The sequence below is a fragment of the Chiloscyllium plagiosum genome, chromosome 16 (assembly GCF_004010195.1).
Source record: "Chiloscyllium plagiosum isolate BGI_BamShark_2017 chromosome 16, ASM401019v2, whole genome shotgun sequence".
Classification (NCBI taxonomy): Eukaryota; Metazoa; Chordata; class Chondrichthyes; order Orectolobiformes; family Hemiscylliidae; genus Chiloscyllium; species Chiloscyllium plagiosum.
This window is the reverse complement of record NC_057725.1, coordinates 52,423,348-52,438,683: the sequence shown is the minus strand read 5'-3', so window position 1 is coordinate 52,438,683 and position 15,336 is coordinate 52,423,348. Positions and strand designations below refer to the sequence as shown.

The following is a 15,336-nucleotide window of genomic DNA, read 5'->3' as shown; positions in this document are numbered from 1 at the left end:
TATTTTCCTTGGAGCAGAGAAGATTAAGAGGTGACCTTATTTGCAGTGTTTAAAATTATGAACAATTTTGACAGGGTAAAGAAGGACATTCTATTTCCACTATTTGCTATGTCAGTACTAAGGAGTCACAATTTCAAGACCGTCAGCAAGAAAGTTAGGAATGAAATGAGGCAAAATGTCTTTATTCAGAGAATCATAGAATCCCTACACTACAAAAGAAGGCCATTTGGCCCTTTGAAGAATATCCCACCCAGAACCAATCCCCATAACCTCACTTTTACTAATCTACCAAACCAATACATCCCTGGACGCTGCAGGACGATTTAGCATCTATTTAATGCATCATCGAAAAAGCAGTACCTATAGACAGTGCAGCACTTCAGCCTTGACTTATGTGCTTAAATCCTGGAGGAACTTGAACCCATAAGCTTTTAACTCCAAAGTTGCCTGTCAGCTAGGTCTGAAATGTTATTCTACAACCAATAAAAAGATGTTAATTGATATGCAATGGTCTTAGGAAGAGCTGACACTGTATAGGAAACACTGAAGTTGCTGTCTGCTTCATCAGGCCATGCAGACCTGTCACAATCGATCCAAAAAATACGTGAATTGTGTTACAAGGTTAGGCTTGGATTGCTATGGTGTGACGAGGAACCTTTTTACTGTACAGATCCACTGGTCAGATTCAGCTCCCTTTTAACTCTTTTCTCTTCTGCATCCAGGTGGAAACCACTATCATGCCCTACCTCAAGGTACTATCAGGTTTTCGTGAGAATGTTCGACAAATTGCCCGTGAGAAGAAAGGTACAGAACGATGAATCTGTATGATTTCTTAATACATCTGTTTAGCTTATGGGTGTCCTCCCAATGCCTAATGTAGTTGAGTCACAGTCCCAAGATACTATGGTTAAATGATTATTACAGTGTTTCAGGAAGGTGTAGCATGACATACACGCTGTGACGTCGAACACTTCTTCCATTGCCTCCGTCTCCGAGCTTACTTTTACAATTAGGACTCCCGCTCACCTTGCTGGCCTATTACCCACCCTCGACCTCTTAATTTCCAACTTCCGTCGGGACATTACCCGCCTCAATCTGTCTATCCCCACTCCAACCTGTCACCCTCACAACACGCAGCCCTCCACTCCCTCTGCTCCAATCCCGACCTCACCATCAAGCCAGCAGATAAAGGGGGTGCAGTGGTAGTCTGGCGCACTGACCTCTACACCGCGGAAGCCAGACGCCAACTCGACACCTCCTCCTACCGCCCCCTCGATCATGATCCCCCCCCCCCCCCATCACCAAACCATCATCTCCCAGAACCTCATCACCTCAGGAGATCTCCCACCCACAGCTTCCAACCTCATAGTCCGGGAACCCCGCACTGCCCAGTTCTACCTCCTTCCCAAGATCCACAACCCTGACCACCCTGGCCGACCCATTGTCTCAGCATGTTCCTGCTCCACTGAACTCATCTCTACCTAGCTCGACACTGTCCTATTCCCCCTAGTCCAGGAACTCCCCACATACGATTGAGACAGCACCCATGCCCTCCACCTCCTCCAAGACTTTCGTTTCCCCGGCCCCCAAAGCCTTATCTTCACCATGGATATCCAATCCGTCTACACCTCCATGACCAGGGCTTCCAAGCCCTCTGTTTCTTCCTCTCCCGACGTCCCCAACAGTACCCTTCCACCAACAAACTCATTTGTTTGACTGAACTGGTCCTCACCCGTAACAATTTCTGTTTCGAATCCTCCCACTTCCTCCAGACCAAAGGGGTAGCCATGAGCACCCATATGGGCCCCAGCTATGCCTGTGTCTTTGTTGGCTACGTAAAACAGTCCATCTTCCGTAGTTACACTGGCACCACTCTCCACCTCTTCCTCCGCTACATTGATGACTGCATTGGTGCTATCTCGTGCTCCCGCGGGGAGGTTGAGCAATTCATCAACTTCACCAACGCATTCCGCCCTGACCTTAAATTTACCTGGACCATCTCTGACACTTCCCTTCCCTTCCTGGACCTCTCCAACTCCATTATGACGACAGACTTGACACCGACATTTTTTACAAATCCACCGACTCCCACAGCTACCTGGATTACACCTCTTCCCACCCTACCTCCTGCAAAAATGCCATCCAATATTCCCAATTCCTCCGCCTCCACCATATCTGCTCCCAGGAGGACCAGTTCCACCACAGAACACACCAGATGGCCTCCTTCTTCTTTAGAGACTGCAATTTCCCTTCCCACATGGTTAAAGATGCCCTTCAACGCATCTCGTCCACATCCCGCACGTCTGCCCTCAGACCTCATCCCTCCAACCGTAACAAGGACAGAACCCCCCGATGCTCACCTTCCACCCTACCAACTTTCGCATAAACCAAATCATCCGACAACATTTCCGCCACCTCCAAACAGACCCCACCACAGGGATATATTTCCCTCCCCACCCCTTTCCGCCTTCCGCAAAGACCATTCCCTCCGTGACTACCTGGTCAGGTCCATGCCCCTCAACAACTCACCCTCCTGTCCTGACACCTTCCCTGCCACCACAGGAATTGGGCCCACACCTCCTCCCTCACCTCCATCCAAGGCCCCAAAGGAGCATTCCACATCCATCAAAGTTTTACCTGCACATCCACCAATATCATTTATTGTATCCGTTGCTCCCGATACGGTCTCCCATACATTGGGGAGACTGGACGCCTCCTAGCAGAGCGCTTTAGGGAACATCTCTGGGACTCCAGCACCAATCAACCACACCGTCCTGTGGCCCAACATTTCAATTCCCCCTCCCACTCAGCCGATGACATGGAGGTCCTGGGCCTCCTCCACTGCCGCTTCCCTCACCACCCTACGCCTCATCTTCCGCCTCGGAACAGTTCAACCCCAGGGCATCAATGTGGACTTCACCAGTTTCCTCATTTCCCCTTCCCCACCTCACCCCAGATCCAAACTTCCAGCTCAGCACTGTCCCCATGACTTGTCCTACCTGCCTATCTTCCTTTCCACCTATCCACTCCACCCTGCTCTCTGACCTATCACCTTCATCCCCACCCTCATTCACCCATTGTACTCTTTGCTACCTTTCTCCACCCTCCTCTCTGACCTATCACCTCCATCCCAACCCCTATTCACCCACTTTACTCTATGCTACTTTCTCCCCACCCTCCTCTCATTTATCTCTCCACCCTGCAGGCACTCTGCCTCAATTCCTGATGAAGGGCTTTTGCCCGAAACATTGATTTTCCTGCTCCTCGGATGCTGCCTGAACTGCTGTGCTTTTCCAGCACCACTGTATTCTAGAATCTGGTTTCCAGCAACTGCAGTCCTTTTTTTTTACCCATGACCAGAGTACCACAGTCTCAGCATAACTAACTTGTGTTTTTACTTGTTTTGGCCATGTGGATCCATACTTTGTTTGCTCCTTGATAAAGTGCTTTGCTGAGTTAAATGTCAAGTCTACTAACGTTACTGATCCCTGAACCATCCCACTGAACTGTTTCTCCTATTCAACATGACTGATTCCTGTAAATAAAAGCAAGATGTTGTGGATGCTGGACTTACAACAAAGAATCCTGGAGAAATTCAGCACATCTGGTAGCATCTGTGAAGAGTGAAATAGCGTTAACTCTCTTTTAAGAAGTGTCATATTGAACTTGAATCATTAACATTGTTTCTCTCACCATAAATGCAGCCAGACCTGCTGTGTTTCTGCAGCATTTTTGTTTTTATTATGGCTGATTCCTCTAGCCGCCTTTGCACCCTTCAACCAAGTTCTTTTCCAAACCAGAATCACCATCATTTTAAACCTCAGTTGCCTTTTGCACATAACTTGTCAACAACTTTTAGAAAATTGCGGTAGATGTTCATGATGTTGGTGTTCGTCAGATATCCAGTTATCAAAAACAAGTTTCAGGTTACACGAGATACACAATATAATGGAGTTGCTATCAAATGCAATATATGACAGTGATATAGAGGCTGCCTGCAGTGCTAAGTGTACCAGGGCAGATCTCCTCCAGACAATTTGGCAGAACGGTCATTGCAATGATAATCCTTTAGAGAGGAAAACTGCAGACTCAAAAAACAACAGCTCTCATAGATTTTGGATCAGGTTCTCCTACTGATGTGGAATGTCCATCCTTCTAGAGAAAATCTAAAAAAGTTCACTGGAGGTAACAAAGGAAATGCATGGCAGGGTCCTTTTAACCTTCCTTAAGCAACTTCTTTGCTATCTGTAACAATGTCTATTTTGTCAGCTTGGTAAATGCTGACTGACCACGATGGGTGAATTTGATTGAGAAAGATATTTACAAAGCAATTTATTATCATGCTAAGTCTCATGACCTCCAGTGCAATGCACTGAGTGAATCAGAGGTTGAATAACAGTCTTGAATGAGTAATTTGAATTATCAGCTTACATCCAAACACGATTATAGCATTGATGAGACCTGTTTCTGTTGAGGTGATGTAACTTTGAAAAACTGGCACAAAAGCTTTACTGTTCATCCAATTTATTCTTTACTTCATCTGAAAATGCTTCATGGAATAGCATAGATGGAATTTTAATTTGATTAATACCAATACAAGAAAAAAGAAATCCAAATACTATCTCTCAACTTGATTAAATGTGCAGGAAGAAGAAGGAAATAGCTTGGAGTGTATCCTATTTGGCTTTGTTGATTTGGACATAAAATGATCCTGATGTGGTCTGAAATAGGTGTCCATTGACTAACTCCTTCTGTGTTACAGTGAGTGAGGTTCTACAGCTGTGTGATGACGTTCGAGATGACATCCTTCCAGAGCTTGGCGTTCGGTTTGAAGACCATGAAGGTACTGAATCAAGTCAGCTGCTGGTTACCATCTGCAAGTTTTGCCAGCTTTGACTCCATTGATGTGCTATGATATTTTTATATACTAACAAACTAATTGTGTCCTTCAGTATTGAATTTGATAATTATACCATTTTTCCAAGTATTCTTTCACAATATTGTGACAGTGAGATACTCTTCATTTTTTATATCCTCTAAAATTGGAAATATTTCTTGGTGTTACCTGATCATGAGTTTTGTCTTCTATCATCCTGTTCTCAACTTTCAACCAGACTGCTGAAGCATTGGGTAGAATTGAAAGTGGCCTCCGGAAGCAGGATTTGAGGCAGTGTAATAATTCATGGAGGGAGAGACAGTCAAGACTGGTCCGTCCTGCGGACAGAGGGGAGTTGATGTCTGGCTCATGGGAAGGTTCTTGGGAGTGTCAGATAAGTATGGGGTCTGTTCATTAGTTATTCAGGAGTTAAAATAAGAAAAGTTAGATTACAAAGTTTACTTAGTTTTATCAGAAGCATCTGATAACTTCAATATTTATGAAAACCTTTGGAAGGTTCCAGACATGGTGGAATTACCCAGTGGAAAGTTCAATTTCCCAGGCGATTTCTTTGAAATGTGCTATGGTGGGGATTCCCACCTACCACCTACCTATGCTCAGGACAGTGGAAAATCTTGCCCAATGTCATACCGGTTCTCCAGTTGGTGGTTGAGACCCCTATCACCAATATTACATGGATCTTTTGAAATACTAAGCGGCCTTGACACCAGAGTAGATGCTGAAAACATGTTTTCCCTTGCAGGGAAATCCAAGACTCGGGGCTTAGTTTTAAAATAAGTGGTCTACCAAATAAGACGGACATGAAGAAGGAATTCCTATGCTAAATGACATTGGAGACTGGGTTGTTGAATAAATTTAAGGCTGAGTTAGACAGAATATTGATCAATGAGGGATTTAAGGGTTATACGAACAAGCAGGAAAGTGGAATCAAAGCATGTCCTTATTGAGTGACAGTGGAGGTTCGATGGGCCAAATAACCTACATGTGCTCCTGTTTTTTTTTGTGTTATGTTAACTGTGCGGAAGTTGTTGCCTCAGCTCCAGTCTTCAGAACAAAGCTTGTTACTGCTCTAAAATGGACAAAGTTCCTGAGAATCTTTGCTACAAAATGGTTCCCTTGCCTTCCTAACCCAGGGCACCGAGACTTAACATAATGCTTAGAACCAGTACTCCAGCTGAAATCAAGAAATTTAGTATTAAGAGACAATGAACCTGGACCCTCCAGTCTACTTTTGTTACTGTGTAATTAGCCACTGAGTAATGAGTAACTTTATAGTGTTTTTTTTAAGAATTGTTTCTGATGCTTTCCTCATTGGATAGCTGATTGACATAGACAGCAAAGTGCAAGGTTTAATCCCAGCCTATGTTGAAACCCTGTAGTTGGCTGCAGGGTGTTTGATTAGTTAAAAAAAAAAGCTGATTGAAAGCTTTATCCAAACTATCAAATACGACTTAAGATAGGTATAAAGTTGCAAAACAATGTTTTGTTTAATGTGGAATATGTTTTTGACAGATTTATTCCTGTTGTATGTGGCAAAGCTGTGTCTAATATTTGACTATCTGTCACATCACTGAATCACTGAGCAAGAGATTTCAGGATAGTAGCTAGTGTTCTAAATTGTTTTTAAAAAAGACTTTGATTTCTACATTGTTTTTTGTGACCTTGGGTCACCCCGACATGCTTTACAGCCTATATAATACTTTTGAACTGTAGCCATTGTTGTAGTATAGAAAAGCAGCCTCAAGACCATAAGAAATCAGAACAGGAGTGGGCTCTTTAGCCAGTCGAGCCTAGTCCACCCTTCAGGTTCATGACTGATCTAGCTACCTCGCATCCACTTCCCTATCTTTTCCACATAACCCTTGATTCCCTTACTAATCGAAAATCTATCTATAATATGCACAAAGACTCTGTTCCCACAGCTCTCTGTGACAGGATTTCCAAAGACATGTAACCCACCCCACTGAGGGAATAAATTTCTCCCCTTTATTCTGAGGTTCTGCCCTCTAGTCCTAGACTCTCCAATGAGGGGAAACATCCTCAGCATTTACCCTGTCAAGCCCCTTAAGAACCCTATATGCGTTAATGAGATCACTTCTTATCCTTCTAAATTCCAATGAGTCCCAACCTGTTTAACCTTTGTTCATAAAACAATCCCTCCATCTCAGGGATCACCCACATGGGCCAAAAGGCCTCCCTTTGTGCCATAGCAATTCTGTGCACTAGTGCACAGCAAGCTCCCAGAGCAGCAATGTCATAATGAGCACAGAAACTATTTTTAATGATGTTGATTATAAGATAAATGTTGACCTGGACACAGTGGATAACTCTCTAGCGGCTCTTTGAAGTAGTGCCGGGGATTTTTTTTAACATCCACCTGAGAAAGCAAACGCGTCTTGGTTTAATTATCATCTGGAAAACAAAATTCCCAACAGCACGGCACTTCCTTACTACTATCCTGAAGTGTCAGCCCAGATTATTTTTTGTGCTGAAGTCTCTGGAGTGACTTTGGAACCCAAAACTTGCAAGGGATATAGGAACAGGAATAGGTAATTCAACCTATGGAACCTATTGCATGATTCACTGAGATCATGGCTGATCATCTATCTCAATGCAAGTTTCCAGCATTATCTACATATCACTTGATGTTATTAGTCTCCAGAAATCCATTGATTTTTATCTTGAGCACAGACAATGACTGACCTTCCACAACACTCTGAGATAGAGAATTCCAAAGACTTACTATGCTCTGAATGAATAAATTCTTCCTTATTTCGTCTCAAATGGCCTGCCCTTATCCTGAGACTCATTGTCCTTGTTCTAGACTCATCAGCCAGGGTAAATGCTCTATTGAAGGCTGGAACTATCAAGAATAAAACAATGCAACTGGTAAATTGCTGTGTGAATAATCTGAAAAAGCTTTATCTCCAAATAACTGAATGATTGCACTCTGAGAAAAACAAGCGCTGTGCACACTGAGGGCACATGATTTTAGATTAGATTAGATTAGATTACTTAGATTAGATTACTTACAGTGTGGAAACAGGCCCTTCGGCCCAACAAGTCCACACCGACCCGCCGAAGCCATTCCCCTACATTTACCCCTTCACCTAACACTACGGGCAATTTAGCGTGGCCAATTCACCTAACCTGCACATTTTTGGATTGTGGGAGGAAACCGGAGCACCCGGAGGAAACCCACGCAGACACGGGGAGAATGTGCAAACTCCACACAGAGAGTCGCCTGAGGCGGGAATTGAACCCGGGTCTCTGGTGCTGTGAGGCAGCAGTGCTAACCACTGTTTCACCGTGCCGCCCACTAAAATTTAAATTGAGCATTGCGGAATGGAATCAACAAAAAAAAAGTGGCCACAGTTATAGGATTACTGATAGAAATTATTAATATGAAAAAAGAGCATGAAGAGGTTTTAAAAAAAATAGTCCTGAGATATTCATAAGTTCATGGAAAAGGGAGGGTTATCAACTTTAGCACAGATGACTGGCTTTCGAGGAAGTTAAATAGTTATGAAGATAGTGAAATATATAATTTGCAACTCCAGCTGGTTTAAAGGCATTAGTGGATGTTCTAGGTGATGGAAAAAAATGTCATTAACATGTTTGAGAGCACAGTTTCAGATGTACATATTGTAGGTAGGAGGATCATTAGTGGAACAGCTATTCTGAAACGTGTATTGACCATTGGGGAGTAGGGCAAATTTTAAACATTAAAAAGGTACAATTTCTTCATATCTACCTCGTCAATTAGTTGTGTTTCATCTTTGGACAGTTTAAATTAATTACCGAGAAATTCTGTTCTCTATGCAGTGTCTTATGAACTGTTCAAAAACCTATTTCTGTTTATTGTGCACATTATTATGTTTGTCAAAAAGATTCTCTCCATTCTCGATATGAGTTACATCCTTCCCAGAGTTGTGTCCTCCAAAGAATAAAATTTCTCACTTATATTAGAATTGCCCTATGCTCCACTTCTTTCTGCTAGAAAGTATTATTGCTGTTTATTAAGAGCAGGATAAGAATCATCTGTACAAAATCTTAATGCCCTTGTACTAAGTCATGGAGAATAGCCACTTATGTGATAAAAGCCCTGCCCATCCCATCCGTTTTTTTTTCTGAAGGTTTTAACCAGTTAGTTTAAAGAGTATTCAATTTAAGTGCCTAAAGGGTTAGGCTGATGTTTCTGATGGGCTCATATCATTTTGCAGGATTACCCACTGTGGTGAAATTTGTGGACAGAGAGACATTGCTGAAGGAGAGGGAAGAGAAGAAAAAGGTAAGCTGATCTCTATCATGTTGGAAAGGTAAATGTTTACAATGGAATATTAAGCTGTCTGCTGAAGAGAGACTGAGGACACTGTTTCCATTAGAGTTTAGAATGAAGAAAGATCTTATTGAAACTTACAAAATTTGTAAAGAGCTGAATAGGGTTGATGCAGAAAAGAGGCTTCCATTGGTTGTGTGGTAGGGATTCTAGCACAAGGGCACACAGTCCCAGAATAAGGGGCAATCTATTAAGGACTAGGGTGAGGAAGAATTTCTTCATTGAGGGGAGTGAATCTTTTGAATTATCTATCGCAGAGTGCCATAGATTCTCAGTTATTGAGTATAATGAAGAAAAAGCTTGATAGATTTCTAGATACTAATGACATCAAAGGATATGGGAAGAGAATGGGAAAGTGGCATTGAGAATAGAAGATTAGCCTAAAGTGGTGGAGAAGGTTGGAGGGGCTGACTGACCTACTCCTGTTGCATGTTCCTTTATTCCTAAAGTGAAAAACAGATTTCCTGACTGGTAACCTATTTCAAGGTTCTTAACAAACTGTTCAAAATAAAATCCTTATCACCTTACTGAGAAATGCATGTAACAATGGAAGAACTGATCCTTTCTCAACAGGACACAACTGCAGCTCCCTTTCAATATGACAGACGTATAATTCTGCATTGTTAGAGATGTGAAAGGGAACTGAAAACGCTGAGATTAATAGATCTGTCAGGATTTCTGCAAGAGTCCGAGTTGATATTTCAGGCTATTGATCTTTCATTGTAACTCCTTTCAATATTGTGCAGAATAGGAGAGGTAAATCTGGAACTTGAGGGTAGCTGATTTTCTTCGGCATTTGACTCAAACTGAGTGCCACTTTTGGAGCACAGAAAATGATCCTGCACAATCGGAAACTTTAGAGGGCAATATTTATAGGAGCAGATCAGTGACAAATATTTATATTCACAACCTCACAGTTTCATTTGTAAGTTTTATGAAAACTCAGTATTTTCCTTATTTAATAAGCCTGATGAGCAAAATTTTCTATGTTGATAGATTCACTGATCATAGAGAGAGCCTTGTGTTTTCTGTACCTGCAAAAGTCTAGATATTTTGTTGCTTTCTTCCTGATTAGTGGAAATAATTGATGAATTGCTAACTGCAGCCAGGGTGATGCAGTTTCCTTCAGGATCTTAAATGAAAACAACATGAATACAGTCTGGATTCTTGCTCCTTTTTTAAACAATCCTGTCACTTCTACCCCTACCCAATTATAAGATCTGTACCTGTGGGGATCAGTGTCACAGTAATGTTTTACGTGACATAACACATTACATAAACTTACACACAAATGGGCATGGTATCACGAAATATTGATGTCTGTAGGATCACCCAAAGTGAAATCTACGTCTTGAGGAGAAAATTAGCTGGAACATCAATTGCAAAGTACTGAGGTAACGTTGAGAGAGTTCGCAATCTGAAAAAGATTGTTCTTATTACCTGTTTGTTAAACAGAAAACATTGTATTTATTATGATTGAAACTTTTTGTTCTATTATTTTTTCAACAGATTGAAGAAGAGAAAAAGAGGAAGAAGGAAGAAGCAGCCCAGAAAAAACGAGAACAGGAGGTGAGGACTTGACCCATGCTGTAACAACTGCTGTACCAACTTCGTCCGCTGGTTTACAAAACTTGTCTGTTGCATCTCTACTGATGGCTGTCATTTAAATTAAAAGGAAGAGGGAAGGAGAGAGCAAATATCTGGTTGATCACATGCATAACTGAATGCAGTTAAATTAATTTTACCTTTTATATTAGTTTAAACTTTAATCTTACAATGAAGAGTCATCAGTTTGAGACATTTACATTAAAGCAGCAGTAGAATATTTTATCTTTTTAATCAACCTGTCACAGTATAATATGAAAAAGAGATTTAAATTAAGACATAGTTAAGTCTTGCACCAGGAAGGTCATCTTAATGCAAATCAAAATGTAGAATGTTGTACAGTTAAAGTTGTACAGTGAACATTTAGGTAATAGTTGGAGAATGTAATTGGTAGGGCTATAGACCCTTTCCAGGTAATTTAAATTAAACGGGCTCTCATTTAGCTTTTAAACTTGTAAACTGCTGGTAAAAAATGCACTGAATTGCAACATTGTGTGTTGTAATGCAAAATAATCTATTTAAATGAAGAAAGATGTTACCACTAGGTACAGTTGATTTGTATGATCTCTAAAGAAATTGTTATTATAAATGTAAAGTATTTAAAAATTTGGGGTAAGGAACAGACAGAGTCTTGCCAGCCAAACTTAAAACTTCTGCAAATTGATGTGGAAGCTTAAAAAATTTCAAAAACTTAGGCCTCTGCCAGATTATGGTTGATTTTACCCATGACTCATGCATCATGTTGTATGTGGAGAAGGGTCTGGACAGAAGCAAAAGGAGATGTATTCAGGTATGGGGCATTATGACTTTTATGCCTCTTTCTGCCATAATAAGTCAGAAGATCGAGAAATACTTGAGAGATGTAAGAGGATTACTCAGCAGGTTCAGAGATTATGCAGGATGATTTTGTGTGTGTGGGGGGGGTGAGGGTGGTATGGAATTGAGTTGGAGATGGGGTTAGGGTGCTGGTTTGTCTGTTTTAATGAAATGGTGAGCTTATAAAAGAGGAAAACAGCGTGAAATACTGAATCCTGATTCTGCCAGTGTCATGATCCACTGGGGTAGTGCTTTGTAAGTAAATCCCATTATTCCCAGAGTCATCACAAATGTGAAAATATTTCGTCAAAACTAGCTAATGTCCCTGACTTACATTACTGATAATCTTTGGTTAAAAGAAAACACTTACCAGGTTTTTGTTCTTAACAAAAGAAAACTATTATAATCAAATTGACTTTAACCAATGGCAATTAGAAATGACTTTTGTAGTTGTACAACTTAAACTCTATCCCTGAAGTTTACCACATTCCCAAACAGGCAGACAGACACTCACACAGACATGACATGGATAACAAGTGGAAAAAGGAGGGAAAAAAATCAGGGTAACAGTTCAAATGACCAGGGAAACATCAATCTGGACCACAGGGCTCAATGCATACATTCTTTTTCTTTCTTTCAGTTCAATTAGTTCTTTGTTGTTGACAAAACGTTGTTTGCACACTGATTCTCTTCCATTCACTGCTTGAGAGTTTAGTTTTTCATTGTCTTTATTCTTCCTTCAATTGCAGATTTAGCAATTGGAAGACAGTCAGCTGTTAGTGGAGATTTTTGGTACCTCCACAAAGAGTGCGAGACAGAGATTTTTGGATGTTTTCAGTTTGCAGGCCAGGTGGTTTTTAAAATTAGAATTAGTGTATGGAAACAGTGTGAAAACAGGCTCATCAAGTCCACTCCGATCCTCCAAAGAGTAACCCACTCAGACCCATTCCCCTACCCTATATTTAGCCGACTAATGCACCTAGACTACATATCCCTGTCCACTAAGGGCAATTTAGAATGGCCAGTTCACCTAACCTGCACATCTTTGTGACTGAGAGAGGAAACCAGAGCACCCGGAGTAAACCCGTGCAGACATGGGGCGAACGTATAAACTTCACACAAACACAGGCTGAGGCAGGAATTGAACCCTGAGCTGCACTTTGGCTGCACTGAGTCCAAACAAGCCACAGACTGGTTCCTGACCAGCATCAGCACATTGTTGAGCAATTTTCTTTAATTTGAAACTCATTGACTTTGTGGCTGCTTTTGTCCTCATGTTTCTGGGGAAAGCAACATTAATATAACTAGGTGTGCTTCAGTAAACATTATTTTCAAAATGGCAGCCATCTCTTTATTTAATCTCCTTGGTTTAAACCACCATTTTCATTTTAGTCCAGAAACATGGGACATAAAAAAAATGTGGTTGTTACAATAGAACAAGCAATTAAATGCCCATTTGCTTCTGCTATGAGATCATATTATAAAAATGAAGAACTAAGGGAATACGCAATCTGACTAATTCATGGTAATTATCTCCCTACAGGCAGCAAAACTGGCCAAGATGAAGATTCCTCCCAGTGAACTGTTCAGATCGGAAAAAGACAAATACTCCAAATTTGATGACAATGTAAGTATTGAAGGATCTAACTCTCAAACCAGCCCCCATCCCCCAGCCAAGCCTTCAGTTGAGACCAAATATAAATAAAAATATAAATATATAGACCAGAAAGATCAACCTTCAATCTCTGCATTGAGAGGGCTGATCCCAGTCAAAGGAGTGGTTAGGAGACCAAAATTAGTTTCAGCAAAACCTGAGTAAGAACAGGAACATCAGCTAAAGTTGCTGCCCCCAATCATTCTATCGTGAATCCTGAGGTCTAGGGCTGCTTTCACATTCCAGTACTATAGATCTAAATCCTAGCATTAGAACGGCTACCAGGCTTCAACCAATTCAATTCTCTACACGTGAAATCAAGAAAAGCCATCAGACACTAGATACTGCAAATGATATGGGTCCTGACAGCATACCAGCAATAACACTAAACACTTGTGTTTCAGAATCATCTGTGCCCCTTAGTCCAACTGTACATAAATGATTTGGATGCGAGCATAAGAGGTACAGTTAGTAAGTTTGCAGATGACACCAAAATTGGAGGTGTAGTGGACAGTGAAGAGGGTTACCTCAGATTACAACAGGATCTGGACCAGATGGGCCAATGGGCTGAGAAGTGGCAGATAGAGTTTAATTCAGATAAATAAGAGGTGCTGCATTTTGGGAAAGCAAATCTTAGCAGGACTTATACACTTAATGGTAAGGTCCTAGGGAGTGTTGCTGAACAAAGAGACCTTGGAGTGCAGGTTCATAGCTCCTTGAAAGTGGAGTCGCATGCAGATAGGATAGTGAAGAAGACGTTTGGTATGCTTTCCTTTATTGGTCAGAGTATTGAGTACAGGAGTCGGCCACTGTTGGAATGTCACGTGCAATTCTGGTCTCCTTCCTATTGGAAAGATGTTGTGAAACTTGAAAGGGTTCAGAAAAGATTTACAAGGATGTTCCCTGGGTTGGAGGATTTGAGCTATAGAGAGAGGCTGAACAGGCTGGGGCTGTTTTCCCTGGAGCATCGGAGGCTGAGGGGTGACTTTATAGAGGTTTACAAAATTGAGGGGCATGGATAGGATAAATAGACTAAGTCTTTTCCCTGGGGTCAGGGAGTCCAGAACTAGAGGGCATAGGTTTAGGGTGAGAGGGGAAAGATATAAAAGGGACCTAAGGGACAATGTTTTCACACAGAGGGTGGTACGTTTATGGAATGAGCTGCCAGAGGAAGTGGTGGAGGTTGGTACAATTGCAACATTTAAGAGGCATTTGGATGGGATATGGGCCTGGTGCTGGCAGGTGGGACTAGATTGGGTTGGGATATCTGGTTGGCATGGATGGGTTGGACCAAAGGGTCTGTTTCCATATTGTACATCTCTATGACTCTATAACTACAACAATGGAATCTACCTGATAATATCGAAAATTGCCCATATATGTGCTGTGCACACACAGTTGAACAAATCCACTCTGGCTGATACCTTATTCATATTCTCTTGATCATCAGAAAAGTAGTCAAAGAATTTATTGTCAGGGAATAATGGTCTCTCAACAAGGGAGAATCTAACCACTACCTCTTGATGTTCAATGGCATTACCAATGCTAATATCCCCACCATCAACATGTTGGGGATTCCAGTTGACCAGAAACTGAACTGGATCAGCCACATAAATACTGTAGCTATAAGAACAGGACAGAAGCTGAGAATTCTGCAATGAATATCTGTCATCCTAACTTCCCAAAATAATCTGATTATTTTGATCCCTTTACATCATACCCTCAATAAATTTTGGGGATGCCATGAGCTCCTGAACCTTTCCCTTGCCTTAGCCCCTGTGGCCACTTTTTTGGACAGTAGCACTGTTCCTTGCTTCACAGACCATGTCATCTATCCTCAATTCTCTCCCTTCACTAGGAATCCTCCCTTCTTTTAGGCCTCTTCACCTGCACTTTATCTCCTCATTGAAAATTCTCAATGTTACATCAGCCATATTAATTTATATACGCCCTCCCCTCGCCCACTTTAACTTGTCTCCAGCTGAACCTGCTGCACTCATAATCTAACCCTGACTTTATTATTAA

The 15,336-nt window shown here is 41.5% G+C and overlaps 1 protein-coding gene and 1 long non-coding RNA gene across 5 annotated transcripts in view; one reads left to right on the top strand and one right to left on the bottom strand.

The window, feature by feature from the left end:
* Positions 1-15,336, bottom strand: part of LOC122557915 — a 98,094-nt gene that overhangs the window by 52,019 nt on the left and 30,739 nt on the right. The window lies entirely within an intron of this gene.
* The window catches only part of cars1 (cysteinyl-tRNA synthetase 1), a 205,681-nt gene that overhangs the window by 183,199 nt on the left and 7,146 nt on the right, over positions 1-15,336 (top strand). For all 4 annotated transcript variants that reach the window (XM_043706117.1, XM_043706116.1, XM_043706118.1 and 1 more), the window contains 5 exons: positions 723-804; positions 4,763-4,843; positions 9,121-9,188; positions 10,746-10,805; positions 13,201-13,284. In XM_043706117.1, the coding sequence (XP_043562052.1) occupies positions 723-804; positions 4,763-4,843; positions 9,121-9,188; positions 10,746-10,805; positions 13,201-13,284 (375 nt within the window). The remainder of the gene's footprint in view (positions 1-722; positions 805-4,762; positions 4,844-9,120; positions 9,189-10,745; positions 10,806-13,200; positions 13,285-15,336) is intronic.